This window comes from Poecilia formosa, unplaced genomic scaffold (genome assembly GCF_000485575.1).
Source record: "Poecilia formosa unplaced genomic scaffold, Poecilia_formosa-5.1.2 Scaffold262, whole genome shotgun sequence".
In the NCBI taxonomy this organism is placed as follows: Eukaryota; Metazoa; Chordata; class Actinopteri; order Cyprinodontiformes; family Poeciliidae; genus Poecilia; species Poecilia formosa.
Genome location: NW_006800201.1, coordinates 260400 through 280457, shown reverse-complemented (window position 1 = coordinate 280457; position 20058 = coordinate 260400). Strand labels below are relative to the sequence as shown.

The following is a 20058-nucleotide window of genomic DNA, read 5'->3' as shown; positions in this document are numbered from 1 at the left end:
CAAAAGATCAGTTTCATTCAATGGAAAACATGAAAATTTAACAAAAACTGCAGGTGTGTTTCTGTGTCTGGTGGGTTTTTGGTTAAAACATGTTTGTTTTTCATTCAGTGGGTTGAAAATCCAGACATTTACTCAGGCATGAGTAGAAATACTTCACAATTAAAGGGGTCGGCAACATTTACAACTCTAAAAACTATTTTACCTTCAGTCCATGTTAAAAAAAAACAAATAATTTTTTTTCTTTTATTATTATTATTACTAAAGAAAACAAACTTCAACTGCTTTGAAAATGATGAATTGTTTCCATAAAAGGAATAAATGTTTTCTTAAATTTTAAAACATTTCTTTAAAAATAAATCCCACGTACTTTACAACCTAATAGTAAAAAAAAAAAGGAAGAAAATATTCACTACATAATAGATACATCTAAGAAAGGTATTTATTTATTACCTTTATATTTTTAAATATTGCTCAGTGCTTTACTCTTGTCCATCTTTTATTTATTTAACAAACGTTTCTTCCTGTGCAGGTCGGATTCTCCAATGGTCACTTTGTTTACACCAGTGATACTTTTGACATAAACAATCAAGGAGTCGTTTCACTAAAGAAAGACTCGACTCTGGACAGAGAGACGAAGGACAGCTACATGCTACAGGTAAGCAGGTATCGTTCTGTACAACGTGATTATATTTTATGCTTTGGTTTTGCTGTTTGTGTCGTGGATGACAAACTTCTGAGTATTTCTATCAAATTTTCAACTTTTCAAACTCAGAAATCGTCAGATTATTCTCAACATTTCTGAGTTTTTTGGTAAAAATTTACTCCTCTTTTTTATATATAATAGCCCTAATACACAATTTTACACCAACTCCATACATCTACCATCTAATCTACGTTACCATGAAGTTTAGATGAAGTGTCTTTTTTTTGTTGTAGCGTTTTTCCACGTCCAAGAGAACATTGACGTAATTTTCCACATGATATCTGAGTTGATTGCAACAGGACATAAACAACGGTTAGAGGTCAACGTTTCCCCGCCCCGTTTGGATGAAGAACAACGAAATGTTTATCACAGACGGCTGTATATCCGTAAAGTGCTTGGCTGCTGATAAACATAAAATTAAATATTTACAAGTCAACATATCTCAGCAGCGCAAACTGTTTTTCCAAATCTTTGGAGCAAAAATAGGTCACAGTAAATTTTAGAGTGAGATATAAGGACGTCAAATCACGCTAGAAATTATTGGGATAAATGATAAAATTGTCATTTTGAGACCATTTTCAAGTAATATAATAATAATTGCATAATAATGCGAGCTCATCCACTCAAAGATTCAAAACACTGGAACAGGAAAACATTTAAAAATCCAAAATAACCAACAAAACTGCAGACTAACTACTTCGTATCGGGTGTCAAATGTTTGCAGCGTTTCTCAAAATGGCGGCTTTTCAACGATATCAAATGGAGCATTTCTTTGTTGTCCAAATGGAAATGATTTTAATTTATCGTGTGGTTAATTGATTTATTGTTTATTGTGCTCTAAGCTGTAAATCCTTCCTGTTTCAGGTTGTAGCTGTGGATCAGCCCACCGACGGCCTGAGCGCCACGGCTCAGCTCAACATCACCGTCCTGGACTATAACGACAACAGCCCTCAGTTCCCCAACATCCCTTACCCCTTGGAGATCCCAGAGGGAGAATATTCAGCCGAAAACCCCGGAGAAATTTTCACCATCCAGCCCACAGACGCAGATATCGGTCTGAACGGGGAGGTCACCCTCTCACTCAGTCCACCTCACCCCATTTTCAGCTTCAGAGAGGTGAGCCTCAAATCTAGTGGAGTAAAACCAGCATCTTTATCTTCCCTAATAGCGAACAGCCAGAGAGTTTTGCTTTGTGGATCTTGAAGTCATGTTTGTTTTGCAGGATGGGATGCTGTTGGTTGTTGGTTCCTTGGATCGGGAAAAAACGGAAACGTACAACCTGGTTCTGAAGGCTTCAGACAAAGGCAGCCCACAGAGAGAGGTGAGACAAAGCTGCAGCTAACCTTTTTATTTCCCTTTAAATGTCTTTAGTATTTAGTTTTATAACAGAGAATAATAGGAATAATTCAGAGAATTCATTAAATATAATAGTACTTAAAGGTGACTTATTATGCCTCCTTGAACAGGATGGGATTGGTATATACAAAACATGTTTATGACATTTTTTGCTTACAATTGCTGGGTATTTTTCTTGAACCTACATAAAAGAATCACAGACAACGTATATGAATTTTATAACCAAGCTTTTGCAAAAGGAGAAGACTCTGCCAACTGCTCCTCCGAGCCGTTCACAGAGCGTTCTGGTCTGCTTCCGCGTGAGCCCCTGTTTTTATTGTCAAAGAAAAACAGCCAAAGGGGGCAGTCAGGAAAAACAACAGAGGTCGTAAAACTTCTAACCCAAACAACTAGCAACCCAGTTCCAGGTGTGATATCTGATCTACGGTCTGAGCCCGGTTCGAATCTCGGTCAACCTGTCAACAAGACAAAATACGACTGCACACAGGCAGTTCCTTAGTTAGGAGGTATTTTGGTTGATAAGGATTTAAGGTCTGGGAAACACAGAGTTAACTGTTTCACATGAAGATGAGCAGACAATCGTGACCTCCAGGTCAGTTCATACACACATAAGGAAGAGAACACTTTAAACAAAAAATCACAATAATCCATAGACTGAATGTGAACTAAAGTAATAACAAAATGATAATCTCTAACAACAATCTTCCTTAAATAATGAGATTTAATCTGATCAGTTCTGGCTCCTATCAGAATGAGTCATTTTATGGCGTCTTGTCACTTTAAGTCCAGACAAGCTGCTTCTGGCCACACCCACTAACTCAACATTTACACTTGCACATAAAAATGGCTGCAAACAGATGCGTAAATATGCAACCGTACATCTTAGAAGAGCATAAGTAGAGCCTCCTGCACAAGCAACAAGAATGCAGAAAGTGGTTTCTAAATAGTAAGTCAATGACATTGTGCAACGCATAATGTTCCAAATGTTCTGGAGCTCCATTTGGGTTGCTAGGTAACAGAGCGAGGCTTGGCTGGGGTTGCTAGGTAACGACTCTCTGCCTATGGAATGTGACGTAGCAATCGGGAGGTTCTTCAAACGGCTCATTTTCCAGACACAAAAAATATGACATAAAACAACTGGTTGTGTTTTTTAAAGTAAAATGGAAGTACAAAAACATGCAAAATGTGAATTTTACATAATAGGTCCCCTTTAAAGCAGCTTTTTTTCCACACATTTGTTTGCAAAACAATGTTTTAAGTCAAACTTTGTGCTCTAGAACATCACCACCATCAGCGTGAGCATCACAGACGTCAACGACAACAAACCTGAGTTCAGCTCCAGCAGCTATGAAACCAGCACCCTGGTGAAAGAGGCAGAGAAGGGGAAGCTGCTGCTGACGCTGAGAGCCACCGACAAAGACACCGGGAACAACTCGCTCATCACCTACAGGTTCGCTCAGAACTCACATTACAACCACAAACTGCAGTTTACAGAGATTTATAGTCACAGATCATCACAAAATAGGATGAAGTTGATATGATAGGATCTTTTTTGTTTTTCGCAAAGAATAAAAAGAAGAAAAAACTGTGGCATGCTTTGTAAATCAAATTGAGAATCTTTGGCACGGCTAAAATTCGACATAATCCATCCAATATGATTGAGCTTGAGCTGTTTTGCAAAGGAGTTTGGGGAAAAACTTCAATGTCTTGACATATAGAGCTGGTAGACATACCACTGAAAACTTAACTACTGCAGAAGGTGTTTCTGCAAAGTGTTGCCTCAATAAATATAAAATCCATGTTGCATTTTTAGGGTTTTATCTGTAAAATACATTTTGAATCTCTCGTATTTGGCATTCATTTGATAATTATGTACTACTTTATGTTGGTTTGTCACATAAAATTCAAATAAAATAATGAAGTTTGCATTTTTATCGTAACGAATTGTGGCAGATTTAAACTGGTTTTTATATAAAAACCCTGTATTTCAATCACTCAAACACACCAATTTATTTATTTAAAATATTCTTGTCTCAAATCAAACAAATCCACTAAGCAGGCAGCTTTTCTCTTAATTTCTGGTTGCAGTTTCTCTGAAGGACATTCGCCACATTTGGCTTTAGACAGCGAAACAGGAGAAGTGACGCTGACCTCTGACCTTACTGATGTAACAGAAGACACCACGCTGGTTCTGACGGCTGAGGCCACAGATCATGGCAAACCTCCGCTCAGCGCCACAGGTCAGAATATTGCTTAGTTTTTATGATTTTTGTATGCACTAGTGGTCCTGAGGCTGCAGACATCCTGAACTTTACCCAATGAAGAGGCGGCAGAACTCTGAAAAACAGTTGTTTTGAACTCTGACATAATTTACAGGCCTGTATATTAAGGTCTCAGGTTATTATGGCCATCATAATGTGTGACCAGTGTGATCCTGGCTATTTGAGGGTTAAATATTGTTATAAATACACCCAGAAAGTGGATCCCACACACCTCCTGGTGCACGGACGATGTAACGGCTTATCCCAGCAGTAACTTTAAATCAGAAAAAAATAAAATATACATTTTTATTATAAGCAAACAGCTACAACAAAACAGCTGAAACTGAAGCTGTTTGTTGTACTTCATACTACTAGCACTGCAGTACAACCATCTGCTATAGGAAGCTAGAAAAGTAACAACTTAGCAATCCTAAAGTGCTAAATAAAATGTGATTTCCAAAACTGAAGTGCTGCATTAAAATTAGCCGTTCATTGCTATTATGAAAAAAGGTTCCACCAGCACAGAACAAAATGATTTTTATTTTATTTTCTAAGGTCTAACTTCTGTTTATGGAAAGTTTTCTCACTCTACACTTGTGTTTCCAATTAAACCCCAGAAGTTGGGGGAACTAAATAAAACATGACCATTTACTATTTAACTCCTTAAACTGTTTTGACTATTGTTGGTGGTTGATTTGTTCATAATATGACATTATAGTTGTTTTTACCAAGCCAGGGACTTGATGGTCATTCAGGAGTGTCAAAGATGTTCAAAACGTTTTTGTGACTGAGGTGGAAAAATATTAATTTCCAAATGCTGTTAGATGAAAATCCCTTAAAGTCTGATTTTTTTTCCCGTGGCCATAATCCCCTTCCAAAAGAAGATGGCTTCCCAGAAAGCGAAGTGATTATTTGTATCGTGTTTAAGCATTTAATGTGTTCACAAACGTAATGATTATTTATTATTGCTAACGGCTCAATGAGTGACTTGTGTGCAATTGAAATAAAAATGGTCCTAATGTTTTATACATGAACATTTGTTAGATTAGCGTTTTGTTATCAGGCCAGTGCATTGTGTGAATATTATAAGGCTGAATGACGTGTCTGTGCAGCTCGTGTTGTGGTGAACATCAGGATCGCCAGTCTGGTGGACGGCGTGGCGTTCATGAACTCCTCCTACAACTTCAAACTAAAAGAGAACGAGAATTCAGGGGTCAACGTGGGGCAGGTCCAGGCCTCTGCAGGAAGCAACCTGTACAACGTTTCCTACGAACTGAGAACACACAAAGACCTGTTCTCCATCGACAGCGATGGCTCCATCGTTTCCACAAAAGAGCTGGACAAGGAGGAGCAGGAGTGGTACATCCTGGATGTGGAGGCTGTGGACACACGGACGCCTCCCACATCAGCAGTGGTCATGGTAACAACAACATCACACAGCTGTCACCTCTTTATCGTTGCTTTCATACAAACCAAATGGACGTTTTTGTCTCTCAGGTCAGAATTCAGGTGGAGGATGTAAACGAGCCTCCAGCGTTCTCCTCAGACGATTATGAAGCCTCTGTGTTCAGCATCGCCCCGTACAAAACCCCAGTCATCCAAGTGAAGGTAAACTCCTCCTATCGTACAAAACCCCAGTCATCCAAGTGAAGGTAAACTCCTCCTATCGGCTGGTTGGGAAATGTGCTTCTGAACTTGTTTATCTCCACAATGATGTGAGATTGCAGATCATTTACTGTAAGGGCCATAAACACCTGGCTGCGTACTTTGACCTGAAACCCTCCCATCATTAAACTGGTTAATATGTGAACAATCTGCAGTCACATTTTCAGGAATGTGAAGGAAGCTTATCGTTTCCTTAACACCACATATTATGTGAACAACTTAGGAATAACAAACCACAACACTCAGGTAAAAAATCTACAAGCAGAAAATAAGAATAAGAAACTGTTCAATAATGGTGAATTTACAACATAAGAGATAATAGAGCTGGTAAAAGTTATTTTAAAAAATCGCATCTACAGTTATGCTTAGACAACTACAGACTACATTTCATTTTACTTATTTATCTCAAACAGGTTTTTAAAAACAAGATGACAATCAGAAGGACAAGAGAAAACATGAGCCAAGAACAAAGCAAATAGCTTAGCACTTTTTTCTGTTTGAAAAGGAGTGTGAAGACGTGAACGCTTATTTAATCCAATCCCTGCTCTGAATTTAATGAAATATTACTTACCAACTCAATAATTATCAGAAATTTGTAATTTAAACCAACAGACTACATAGAAGTGGAAAAAAAATGTGGAAATACCATGAGGGATTTAAATACTCGTTGAGTTTGTTGGGACTATTGGTGGTTACAGTCTACGAGCTTTTCGGAGGAAGGATCTATGATAGCGCTCCTTTATGCACCAAGGATGCAGCAGTCTGCTATTAAGCACATTATATAGATTAATTACACAAAGACTGATGTTTTTAAGCCTTAATTTCTGTTAGTTTTGATGATTTACCACTTAAAGCACATTAACACATGACATTAAATCAGATCAATACAGAAACCTGAGTTTGTTTAAAAGTGTGTTTAATGCCTGCCTAAAGCTTGATATTTTCAAAAGATTCCTTTAATCTGAAAAATTAGCTTCATCTGAACACATAATCTGCAGCACCATTAAGGAGTTTTCTTTCTTCCTGCCCACCCTCAGGCCTCAGACCCTGATGTCGGAGACAACAGTGATCTGGTCTACAGTCTGTCAGGAGAAAGCTCCTCCTTTGACATGGAACCGGCTTCAGGTCTGCTGTATGTGGTGTCAGTAGCAGATCTGGGTGGAAAAACCGTCTCAGTGGAGGTGAAGGCCACAGATCCTGATGGACTTTCTGCTACAACCACAGTAAAGGTAAGAGCCTGAAACTGAATGTTGGTGGTTTGGTTGAACATGAATACTACTGATCCCTAAGAGCTTTATGCCACTGGACATTTAAGGCATAATGCCAAAGACTGGATGAAGGGTTGATTGGTTGGCTGTCTGGTTGGTTGGTTGGTGGGTTGGTGGGTTGGTTGGTTGGTTGGTTGGTTGGCTGGTTGGTGGGTTGGTGGGTTGGTTTCAATCCTTCCTTCCTGTCGCAGGTTGTGGTTCAGGGCAGCGCCAGCAGCAGCGACGTGACGATCATCTCTATAAATCAGCCGGCTAACATTGTGGAGAAGAAGGTTCCAGAGCTGGAGGAGTACGTTCATGAATAAAGTTCTGTTTATTTTCTGATTTATTTCATCCATTCCTGTCGTCATATCGCGGATTTGTTTTGTCTCAGGGCTTTAGGTAAAGCTCTGGGCTGGACGGTGAACATAATCCAGGTTTCAAGCTCTGGTGGAGAAGAAAGCCGAATGCTGAGGGAATCGGTCAAGACTCTGGTCAGCTTCGTCGCTTTCGATGGCGATGAAGCTGTTGAAACTCAGGAAGTCGCAAAGTAGGAGTTTAATTTTTCACTCAAACATGGGACTTTTTGGAACATAGTAAATTTAATGTAACACTCCAATCTTAGATTTTTAAAGGTGGCCTACTATGCTTCCTTGACCAGGTTGGGATAGGTCTTTGGGCTATACATGTGCAATACAATTTTTAAACAAAATTATTCTTAGATAATTTTGTTTGAGCTGTTTTAGGGCCTCTTGTCACTTTAAGTCCAAATATTTCCATTGGCACATAAAAGTAGCTGTAGACATATTTGAAAAGCAGAAGTAGAGCCTCCTGTGCAACCAACAAGAATGCAAAAAAGTGGTTTTTGGATGACAAGCCAGCAACAAAACACTTGCCTTTTCCAGCAGCCATTGTACAGCACATAAAGTGATAAAACCAGCTGACCAAACGTCTTGGAGCTCAGCTTGGGTTGCTAGATGGCGAGCTGTGATGCTTTGCCAAAAAAATGCCTGGACATTTTTGGTTTTTTTTACTTCTCAGTTTGTTTTTAGAAGCAGTAGAAACCCAAATGGAATTTTAAAAACATGCAAAATGTAAGTTTTGCATAATAGGTCCCCTTTAAAGTTGTAACTTGTCTGTTTGATTTACCAGGAAGCTGCAGAGCGAGTCTGAAGAGGTGAGAACGGAGCTGGCCGTGGTGTTTGGGAGCGACATTAATTTTGACGTAGAGATAAACTCTCCGAGCTCCGACTCAGGGAGTTTGTCAAACCAGACTGTCGTCATCGTTCTGGGGGTTTTGTTGGGCCTGACGTTCGTGGCACTGATTGTTTTCTTGGCTTTATTTATCAGGTGAGCCTCAATCTGCTTTGTGGTTTCTTGTTCGGTGAATGACTCAAACTGGTAAAACTAAATGATTCTTGTTTGCTTTTAGCGTCAAGAAGAGTAGGAAGCAAAAGGAATCTGACAGAGAGAGCTTCGACATCAACCGTAAAACTGAAGGTTACACGTAAGTAGGATTAAATGTGATGAAAAGATTCTTGAAATAATCGTTAACTAATTTAGTGATTGATTAATCATTAACTGGAGCGTACTGACTCAAAAAAAGGCCATTGGCTGAAAATAAATCATATCTACAAGACAATATTATGGACAATGTGGATAAATATATATAAAAAAGAGCAGCAAATTTCTACCAAAAAACTCAGAAATTTTGAGATTAATCTAAAAAAAAATTCAAGCAAGCAAAACAAGTACTTTTCTGATCTCCAAAAGTTGAAAATTTCCAGCAAAAAACTGAAATTTTGAGATGAATCTAAAAAATGTTCTACAAAAACTTTTTTGCTGGAAATGTTCTCCTTTTTTCTGTCTACAATGGCCCTAATTAATTCATCTAATTAATCTAAGAATTTCTGATATTTTTCTTGCAAATTTTTGACTTATTAAACTCAGAAATGTTTCTAGAAATTTTTTTAGATTAATCTCAAAATTTCTGGGTTCTTTCTGACAAATTTTCAACTTTTAAATCTCAGAATTTCTTTTTTTTTTCTAGGAAGTTTTTGAGGTTTTTTCTAGCAGAAATACACTCCCTGTTTTTCTTTTTGTCTACAATTGCCGAATACACCGTTGTATTGTAGGGACGGTTGTTGCAGTACTGTATACACTGTGATGCAGGCATCAGATTGTCTTGATCTGGTTCTTCTGTCTGTTCCTATATCAAACAAACAACAAAATAAGTAAATGTGTTTAACTGAGATGTTTTGTTGCATTTCAGGAACATGAATTTCCAGGCACCCTCCACGAATCCCGGTCTGCAGGTAGAAACAAATAAATCTTCAATCTTTAAGATGTTTAGCTAAAACATTTGATCAAATCTAGAGTTTAAACATGAGGCTGACCAGCAGTTTGTGTTTCAGTATCCTGTGAATCCGTACAATCGCGGAGCAGAAGACAAAGGCACGACTCACTGGGACAGACGGGCCGACGAGGACCGGACGTCAAACAAAGACAGTCTGGGAGGGAGACGACGCGATGACAGCGAGAGCGATGAAAGTCACACCTCTGCTCTCTGATTCGAACATTTCTGTTAACCTTTACGCACCAGAATTACTTTATTTTTAATTGACCTCTGCGACTTTAAAATATCCTAATTTATTATCATCTTCAAGCACCTTTGTTTATGTCGAGTTAAATTTCAGTGAAGATTTCCCAACATGAATGTGATCCCAGTTCTCTGTTAATGATGAACAAATCTACTTAATAAAAGTCTATTTTATTTATAAGAGTCCATCTTTGGTCTCAGTCGACTTTAACATGAAGGTGAAATCCTAAAAGTTCTGAGTTCAGGATATTTACTCACGACCAAATGTTTGGAGACAGAAACAAAGTTTACTGCTTCACTTTCAGGATCTGCCATATCATTATACGGTATATTTCAGTTCACTAAATCGCATTTTATACTTCTATAAAAATTCCAACAATTTCTCTGTAGGGTTAGTGTAAAAAAAAATAATAGAAACTGTAACATTGGAAAACAGGTAAATAAACACTTTAAATAAAAAATGTATTTATTTAAAGTGGAGAACATCAACAAACTGTAATTTGTTAATGCTAAGTTGTGAATATTTAACTTTTTAACTTCATAATTTGGCTGTAAATGCCTCCACTGACCTTCCAAAATGTTCACTGTAAAATCATGAAATGCAAATTTTACTTGCTGCAATTAGTCGACTGATATTTTAGCCGTCCGTCCTCTGGGTGGTGTTTTTGTTTATATTAAAAAAATTAAAAGTATTCCTTAGGAGTGTCTGAGTCATGAGTGCTGGCTTTATGCATGGTAAGAGCTGCAGGTTTTTAATCAGTGAAGCTCTGGTTCATCGAGTGAAAATTCAAGTGAAATAGCTTTAATAACCTTGTTACAAAAATGTGCTGCACACCCCTAATGTGTTAAAGCCTTTCATTCAGTTCCAGTTTTATACACCTGAGAGTGTCATGGTTTTAGGTAAACCTTTGGCCCACATGCAGAAAACTCTCAGGAGGCAAATGAAAAAGTAAAAGTTTATTGAAAACAATTGATTTGAATGTATCTTTGTCCGGGGAATCTGGAAACGGGAGGACGAACGGGAGCAGAGTGGGAGAACGTTGATGACCTGGAACAACAGGGTGGAATGTGCAGGAGAAATGAAAATCTTCCTGATGAAGATGAGTTCATGAGAGGAAGGTGGACAGAGACTTGAGCCGGGCCTGTGTGGGGGTTTAGGAGCATCGGAGACCTTCTGTAGAACCAGAGGGCAGCGGCAGGATGGTGGAGACAGAAGACGGACACGTTTCACAGAGCTTGAAACGAGGAAGAGGAGCAGAAAGATGCCAGCCGTGGAACTTAAAGAGAGTATTTTGTTTTTAGTCTTGAAATCGTGAGGGGGAACCAGGCAGACTTGATGAGCAGAATCCAGGAAGTCGGCAGTAGAACCTTTAAAGGAGAACAGAAAGGTAAGTCGAGGAAATAATCAAAGGTACCACAAATACCTCAGGGCCACCAGACGGAAACCAGCTCCTCTAATCCTCAGACTGATGAGCCTAGGAGATGATTCCTGTTATAACCTCAGCCAGAGGGAGCATATAGAGATTAAATTAGAGGGATTCGAGGATGGAGCCTTGGGGTACACCACATGTGACTTCTGACCTCTTCAATGAGAAACAAAGAAATTTCTGTTTCTTTATTTAAGATTCAAACCAGCAGAGTACTGGGCCGGAGAGTCCGACCCAACTCCACTCGTTCCAGTAACATGTCGTGGTCAACAGTGTCAAAAGCTGCACTGAGGTCCAACAGAACCAGAACTGATGTGGTTCTTCCACTGTCTGTGTTTATATGGATGTCACTGAACACTTTGACTAGGCCAGTCTCAGCACTGTGGTGAGACCAGAAACCAGGCTGGAAGGAGTCGAAGCACTTGGTTATAATTAGGAAGTTATTTAACGGTTTAAACAGCTTTTTCAATTATTTTGCTGAAGAATGGGAGGTCAGAGGTCGGCCTGTAATCCTGCAGTAGTGATTTGTCCAGATTGTTATTTTTTATCGGTGGTTTGATAACTGCTGTTTTTAAAGCCTGGGGTGAAACGCCTGATGAGGGGGGTGAGTTTACTATTTGAATGAGGTCAGATGCAATGACAGGCAGGACTTTCCTGAGAAAAGGAAAAGTTGTGGATGTCAACAGGAAGAGGAGATTGGAATTTCTTCTAAGCTTTTATAGTTGAAATGGAGTCATTTCTTCTGCATTTGTTACGTCTGTGTACAGCATTGGTACTGAACTTAATGTGAATGTGAATATCAATCCTCTAATTTTTTATATTTTTCTCTGAAGAAGTTTGCAGGCCGTGTTTGATTGCAGGTCAGGTGGTAACATCACAGGAGGGTTTGTAAGACTATCAGATGTTCCAAATAAAGCTAGAGCATTGCTAATGCTTTTGTTTCTGACTTCTGCCAAGAAAGTTTCCCTTGCGTGTTTTAGTGTTGAGTGACAGCTTTGCGGTCTTTCTTTGTAGATTTCACAATAAACAGGAAGTTTAGTTTTACGCCATTTACATTCACCCCTACGGCAAAAATATGATTTAAAGACAAGAAATAGATAAAAAAAAATTTGCAAAACTCCTAAAAAAAGTCCATTGAATTTCCGATAAAATGTGATGAAAGTTCATTTAGTTTCCCATGAACCCATTGCATATAGTGTTGCATAGTTTGATAATGCTTTTAGTTAATCTCTTAAAAGATGCAATTTTTATAATTAAAAAAAAAGGTTTTTTTGTGCGTGAGGAGTCCGCCAGAGGGCGCAGTGACGGTTATGGTAGCTACAAGCCAATATTCCCGTGAGTCCAATACATAATTTTCTACCTTTAATCTTGTATTTATGACAAAGAGAATCATATCCTCACTCACCATTTCTTCTCTTGTTCTTGGTGGTCTTGCCCAACCCCTGGTTTCCCGGTTCCCAAACAAGATGCACCGTTAAGTGTTCTATAATTTCATGGCTTCCCACACTTGAAAAGGAGGACTTGAGACTTTAGGATTTGACTCCATCTTTTTTATTTTCACCAATGAGTGACAATCAATGAACAGGTGAAAAACCTACAAAACGCATACAAAATATTTTAACATACATTTTAGACATTTGGTTCAAAGTTAATAATTTATCTTAAAGACTAATTCCATTTTTAACCTTACACATACATTTCTTTCATAAATTCAAGTATTAAATTATTAAATTCCATGTTTAGTTGAATGAAACAAATCCAAACATTTTAGAATTACATTTTTTCTTCTTTTTCTCGGGACATAAGTTTTTTACATTAAATATTTTAACATGCATTTAATAGAATCAAGCTGTAAGAACTAGCAGTCCAAACTGTTCCTTTAATAATTTCTGCATTTCTTTTCTCAAATGCAAAACCAAAGTCAAATTACATTTCAACTGAGTCCAGTTAATGGCTCACCGGTAGTCCTTGTTTAATCTAAGTCCTTTCCCATGAAATACTGCTTTGCGCACACACACACACACACACACACACACACACACACAAATGTGTCTATTCATGCACCCACATCTGAACTCATGAACAGATTTGCGCACATTTCTTATTTCGTATAATAAATAATTTACTGATTTATTTTACTGAGTCTCCCGAGTTTCATTCTGCTTGAGGGTCGAAGAATCTACTCCCATCATGACGTCTATGGTTTTGTTTGTTTTTTAATAACTTTATTGAGAAAAGTTATCAATATAGAACAGTAATAAATATACATTAAAACAAAAAGAACATAAACCAGGGGGAGCATTCACACAAATACATTAATAAAGTGCATCAATTAAATGTTTTGACAACTTTCTTATTGTTGGAATCAGAAATGTTTACAATGTACTGTTCAGATTTTTTGAAACACCTGAAAAAATAAAGTATATGAGTAACTTTAGTTGTTTTTTATGTGGTATTTCCCTTATTAATATTTTTTGCTGTTCATCTCATGGACTCCAAGCAGTAAATCCTCAATCTTCCTTTGGAGAAAACGGATTACTTCTTCCCAGAAGGTGGCGGTAGTGAGACAGATCAATAAGGGATGCATCAGACACACAGGTTCGCACATAAATCTTGAACTTTAACAAGAACTGCTTGGCAGGATAATATCTATGAATTCAGTTTCACTCTAAAAACAAATGAGCTGAGCTAACTTCATTGAATTGCTTCAATTGGTAACAAGTAATTCATCAAGTTTATCCAACTTAATATATTAAATTCTGTAAACTGAATTCATTAAGTTGGTTTGACTTGACAAACTTAAGCCAGTCTTACACAAATTATTTAGTTTACTTCAAATAGAGAAGGGTCTCATTGTTTAGGCTCAGGCAGTCTTTACTTGAGAATACTTAGACTGGAAAGTGTGTCATCACAGAGAGCGAAGACATGCAGCAAAGGTCATGAAGCTGGAACCAAACTTACAACGGCCGCGTCGAGGACTCAGGTCTCCTAATGCAAGTTGTGCTCTCTGCGCTGCCGCAGCACGCTGGTTGATACAGGATCTGTCCTGGTGAAGCTTGCATCATGACATCACTTAGGATATGAACACGGCATTGAACTTAATTGAATCAAATACACTTTTTAGAGTGCATTCTAAGAAGTGTACTCTAAAAATACACTTTTTACAACAGCAGCATTGAACTTAATTTGAAATAAACTGGAGAGACGCAGAGAATAACAGCAGGGGGAAGGTGGAGAAGGAGCGAAGATGGATGTAGCACAGCTGGAAGGCAGACATGGATGAAAGTCTTCATAAACAGATGGTTGATCGATGATTAGTTATAACGAGGCATTGGTCCGATGCTGATAGGCTGCGGCGGATGAACGTGACATGGTGATTGGATGATGCAGGTCAGGCTGAAGAGTCTTCCAGTTTGAATTTCCGCCAAGGCTTCACATCATTTTCCATTAGGACCTGTTGATTAGAAGAGTTTCACAAGTAACTCAGAAACCTCAGTCACATTTTTAATTTACCAATTACAACAAACATCACAGAGTAGCAAAAAGGGGTGTTGATCTACCAAATAAATAACCGGATAAGAAAACAACTAACAGCAACAAAGATAAAATAACCAAACAAACAAGGAGGTACACATTAAATGGATACATTCAAAACAAAGACAATTCACAGAACACAATCAACTGGTGTCACAACAAAACCAAAGAAATTATTTGACATATGTTGATTTTTGTTTCTTTTAATCTTGGCAGTTATTTTGTAATTTGCATTATTATTTAACTTTTCTCTAAAATGCATCACAGATATTTTGAGTAGAAGTGGAAAAGAGAGGGAGAGAAAGAAAATAAATAAAGTCAGTCAGAATAAAGAATAAATTAATAAATAAAGCATAACTAAAAAGCACTTTATATTATTATTTTTATTAGGCTCTCATTTCCCCTCTGCTTCCCTGGTCTTTGTTTCCACAGTGGTTCTAATTCACCAGAAATAAAATGGCATCTAGAAATATGGAGTATAATTTATCTAAATATCTGAACTGAACCTCAGTCACAGTTCAAGAGGAAATCTATGTAACTTAGTTTACAAAATACAAACTTGGGTGAAGAAAACCAAATATCTTACATCTTAGAAATGGCTGAAGCTATTTTAACTACTATTCATTCATTCATTTTAACCAGGTCTGCTTTTCTGATAAGAATAGTTTATTTTTCCAAGTGAAATTGAAAGAAAGGGTGTAAAACCTTCTTCCCTCACCTCAAAGGTCAACGTGGTTTTACAGCCTGTCATAAAAGATGATTGGTGGGAAGGAAAGTGAAGGAAACTGTAAGTCATCCATAACTCCTGTGGTTCAGTTGATCAGTTCAGTGTCAGTCGTCTGAGGCTGGAAAACGGGAAACATAACCAGCGCCAACATGGACGGCGCTGGTTTGAGTTGGATATGTGTTGGTCTGATTGTCTCTGTTTGGATCCATGTCGTTACTGGAAGTCCAATAGGTGAGTACAGGATTTAATTTGCTCATAACCAGGTAAACATAATGCATGGACATGAAACCAGAGCCTGATAAAGTAGTTTTGTTGTAACATAAAATGTGGGCCTTTCCTGTTTAATGTTTCTTAAGCATCTGAAGTGACTCTTTGGTCAAATTAACCACTCAGAGCAAAGTGTTTGATGGTTTTTCTGTCTACAATAAGAGGACGAGTCTTTCGTTTGTACGCTTCAGATCTGAAGAGGAAAAACTGTATGGAGGAATTTTACTGCCATAAAATCGTTTCTTATCTGTTGGGTCCATCGTTCAAAATCCTCTTATCACTAACTCTGCATCTTCTATTGTTCAACTGAAAAGTTTAACAGTTAATTTTCATCGAGTTGCAAAACCAAAACTTTTTCTCCTTCAGGTCCTTCATAACTAAGAACAGACCCTTAAATAACGACTTGAGGGTAGCTGAGTAATTTCTCCTCCTAAAATATTGTTAAACATTTAATACATAGTTTTAAAAGAAACATTTGATAAAAACAGAACAACTTTAAGTGGTTAGAGCCTTAGGCTGGGATGGTATTGTCTTGGTTTTATGTTTTATGTTGATTCACTAAACCAGTTTTCTGAACTTATAAAGATTTGAAGAACCATAAGTAAAACATTTAGTTTCATTATTCTGGGACTTAAAAAGAAAAAAGGTTTGGTAATCTTAACTAATCTAAAATAGGAAAGTATTAGTCTCATTTATTGTCAAATAACAAAACTGCTTTTTACAGTGCAACTAATCTAAATGTTATGCAATGAAAGCTGATTAAATCAAGCCTCGTTAAAATGTTATCTAAACTCTATCATCTAAGAAAGACTTAAACAGCTCTATTTACTACCAAACTTTATTTAACTGGATTTGGTAAAACAGCCTAGTTGTGTTTGTGAAAGACAGTCTTTGAATAAAAAGATAACGTCTGTGATATTACATAACTGCTTACAGGAATCACCTTATATCTGTTTGTTATCACTGTTATTTCTTTAATCAGTCACAGTTTTATGGTTTATTTTTTAATTTATGGCTCTTTTCTCGTAACTTCTATCTGTGACCTTGAAAAATTGCTTTCATATTTATATTCAGCTGAATATTAATATTATTGTTACCCAATAACATTAATATTATTATCAGTATTGGTATCAGATTCATCCTAGCTTGAAAAAAAATCTATTTATTTGTTTGCAGTTTCTCTTCCATATGTCCATCAAATTATTTGAATTTCTTTAGAGTTCATGTAGAATTGTGTCCTACATAATTTCATATGTAAGAATTAAAATGCCAAACATCAAGAACTTATTTCTTCAATTTGAGAGCAGGATTTTATATCTTTGTAATGTTTGCACTCAAAACATCTGGTTTCTTTCAAATACGATCTGTTCAATTTTCTCATAAGGACAGTTTTATTATTATCTCTTCAGGCAGCTGAACAAAATCTTACTGAAACTAAAACATATACACTTATGTAATATATATATTTAAAAAAAATTCCCTTCTCACCCTCTGTGGGTGGTCTCTCTCTCTTTCATCCTCTGAGCTCGGGTCCTCTACCAGAGGCCTGGGAGCTTGAGGGTTCTGCGCAGTATCTTGGCCGTGCCTAGAACTGCACATTTCTGGACTGAGATGTCTGATGTTGTTCCTGGGATCTGTTTNATTAATTTTAACCAGGTCTGCTTTTGTGATAGTGTTTATTTTTCCAAGTGAAATTGAAAGAAAGGGTGTAAAACCTTCTTCCCTCACCTCAAAGGTCAATGTGGTTTTACAGCCTGTCATAAAAGATGATTGGTGGGAAGGAAAGTGAAGGAAACTGTAAGTCATTCATAACTCCTGTGGTTCAGCTGATCAGTTCAGTGTCAGTCATCTGAGGCTGGAAAACGGGAAACACAACGACACCAACATGGACGGCGCTGGTTTGAGTCGGATATGTGTTGGTCTGATTGTCTCTGTTTGGATCCATGTCGTTACTGGAAGTCCAATAGGTGAGTACAGGACTGAATTTGCTCATAACCAGGTAAACATAATGTATAGACAGGAAACCAGAACCTGATAAAGTAGTTTTGTTGCAACATAAAATGTGGGCCTTTCCTGTTTAATGTTTCTTAAGCATCTAAAGAGACTCTTTGGTCAAATTAACCACTCAGAGCAAAGTGTTTGATGAGTTTTCTGTCTACAATAAGAGGACGAGTCTTTCGTTTGTAAACTTCAGATCTGAAGAGGAAAAACTGTATGGAGGAATTTTACTGCCATAAAATTGTTCCTTATCTGTTGGGTCCATCGTTCAAAATCCTCTTATCACTAACTCTGCATTAGTTAGTGATAACTAACTAATCAGTTCTATATTTTAACTGAAAAGTTGAATATTTAATTTTCATCTGGTGTAAATCCCTTCTTGTTGTAAAAACCAAGACTTTTTCTCCTTCAGGGCCTTCATAACTAAGAACAGACCCTCAAATTACAGCTTGAGGGTAGCTGAGTAATTTCTCCTGCTCCTAAAACATTGTTAAACATTTGATAAATTCAGGTTCTGCTTTTGAAAGAAACATTTGATAAAAACAGAACAACGTTAAGTGGTTAGAGTCTTTGGAAGCTGGGATGGTATTGTCTTGGTTTTATGTTTTATGTTGATTCACTAAACCAGTTTTGTGATTTTCTAAAGATTTGAAGAACCATAAGTAAAACATTTAGTTAATTCACTCTCATTATTCTGGGACTTAAAAAGAAAAAAGGTTTGGTAACCTTAACTAATCTAAAATAGGAAAGTGTTAGTCTCATTTATTGTTAAATAATGTTTATGATGCTTTCAGACCCAGTAAAAAAGGTAACATTTGTAATAAAGAACAACCTAAACTAAATAAACTCTATTGGGATGAGGAGATAAATGTGTTTGGGAATAATATGAGACTCACTGAGAAAAGGTTTGTTATGTGTCAGGAGAAGGATTTAAGATAATAGTTAAAAATCGAATTTAAGGGCAAAAAAATGTACATTTGACAAAACACTTAGAACATAAGAGAAAATATCAGTGATGTAAAGCATTGAAGAGTGAATTTAATCAAACCAATAATCCTCAGGCATTTTGAAACCACTGAAATAGCAAGAAAATAAGAAAGATCCCTTTAAACGGGTTGAGAAAGATGGCTCTATGTCTTCAGATTGAAGATGTTTTAAAAAGTGGGAATCAGATTTTAGGTCTTTATTTTCTGGTAGTTCTGGTTCCCCTGAGTGGGATCATTCTCATTTAGAAAGGACAAAAGTCCTTAAGAATCAGACTGAACATTTTATCCTAATGAGTTTCTCAAATATGTATTTAAACTCTCATATTACAGAAAGTGGGTTTAAAGTAGCTATTAATAAATTTAAACTTATGAAAGCCATAGGCTCTGATAATTTATCTGATGAAGTGTTAAAATAACTTGGTCTGTTTCAAATGTTGCATGATCTTGTTTTACCTGTTTTGAACAGGGTTCAATCAGAATGACAAAATGTTTTTATTAAACCAATTTCAAAGTTACAAATTACTAATCCCTGAGTTCCTAAGAACTACAGACACATTAGCCAACTTATCTGTGTCTATAAACTTTATTTCAGTGTTCTCAGTGACAGGTTGGTTAATTATTTACATTTACTGAATTTTTTGGCAGGGAAATAGAATGGGTTTAGAAAGAAAAGAGCTCATATAGATCATATTTATACAGTTAATAAAACCAGGAAACTAGAAGGAAAATCTACTTTTGCCTTATAGATTTTCAATCAATCAAATTTTATTTGTACAGCACATTTCAACAGCAAGGAATTTCAAGGTGCTTTACATAATTAAAGAAGAAATAAAAACAGTATGTGACATTAATAAATAGATGAAAAGTAAAGGTAAAAACATTAAAAACATTTTTTTTTAAAAAAGATAAAAACATACTTTTATTACGGAGTTTAAGCGCATGTCGTCGCATGTCGTCACCGGACTCCGCAGTCTGTTTAACACGGGTATTATCCAGGCCCCGTCGCCTGACAGGACGGAATTTAAAGATTTTTAGTCTTTAAATTCAAATGTCTTTTTTTTTTTTCAAAAAGCTTTTGACCGTGTTAATTGTTGTATTTTCAGTTGTTAAAAACACGAATTGACGAGAAATTTTATAATGATCTAAAAGCTGTTTATCAAAATCCAGAATCTTGTGTTCAGCTGAACGACTAGAACAGGCTGGTTCCCAAAACCATGTGGTGCTAAACAACGTGACGTCTTGTCTCCTACTGTCTTTGCTTCTTATATAAATGATCTGGTAGCAGCAG

General features: G+C 36.9%; 2 protein-coding genes across 2 annotated transcripts in view; both read left to right on the top strand.

Moving 5' to 3' along the window:
* Nucleotides 1–10172, top strand: part of LOC103150754 (cadherin-23-like) — a 24697-nt gene extending 14525 nt beyond the window's left edge. The window contains exons 20-33 of the mRNA XM_016680905.1: nt 530–655; nt 1568–1819; nt 1926–2024; nt 3337–3509; nt 4148–4299; nt 5433–5740; nt 5818–5928; nt 7023–7214; nt 7445–7542; nt 7627–7782; nt 8385–8582; nt 8665–8739; nt 9505–9547; nt 9647–10172. Coding sequence (XP_016536391.1) covers nt 530–655; nt 1568–1819; nt 1926–2024; nt 3337–3509; nt 4148–4299; nt 5433–5740; nt 5818–5928; nt 7023–7214; nt 7445–7542; nt 7627–7782; nt 8385–8582; nt 8665–8739; nt 9505–9547; nt 9647–9802 — 2139 coding nt within the window. The 3' untranslated portion in view covers nt 9803–10172. The remainder of the gene's footprint in view (nt 1–529; nt 656–1567; nt 1820–1925; nt 2025–3336; nt 3510–4147; nt 4300–5432; nt 5741–5817; nt 5929–7022; nt 7215–7444; nt 7543–7626; nt 7783–8384; nt 8583–8664; nt 8740–9504; nt 9548–9646) is intronic.
* Nucleotides 10173–15668: 5496 nt separating this feature from the next.
* LOC103150783 (protocadherin-like wing polarity protein stan) overlaps nt 15669–20058 on the top strand; it is a 46020-nt gene continuing 41630 nt past the window's right edge. The window contains exons 1-2 of the mRNA XM_016680904.1: nt 15669–15750; nt 17613–17753. Coding sequence (XP_016536390.1) covers nt 15669–15750; nt 17613–17753 — 223 coding nt within the window. The remainder of the gene's footprint in view (nt 15751–17612; nt 17754–20058) is intronic.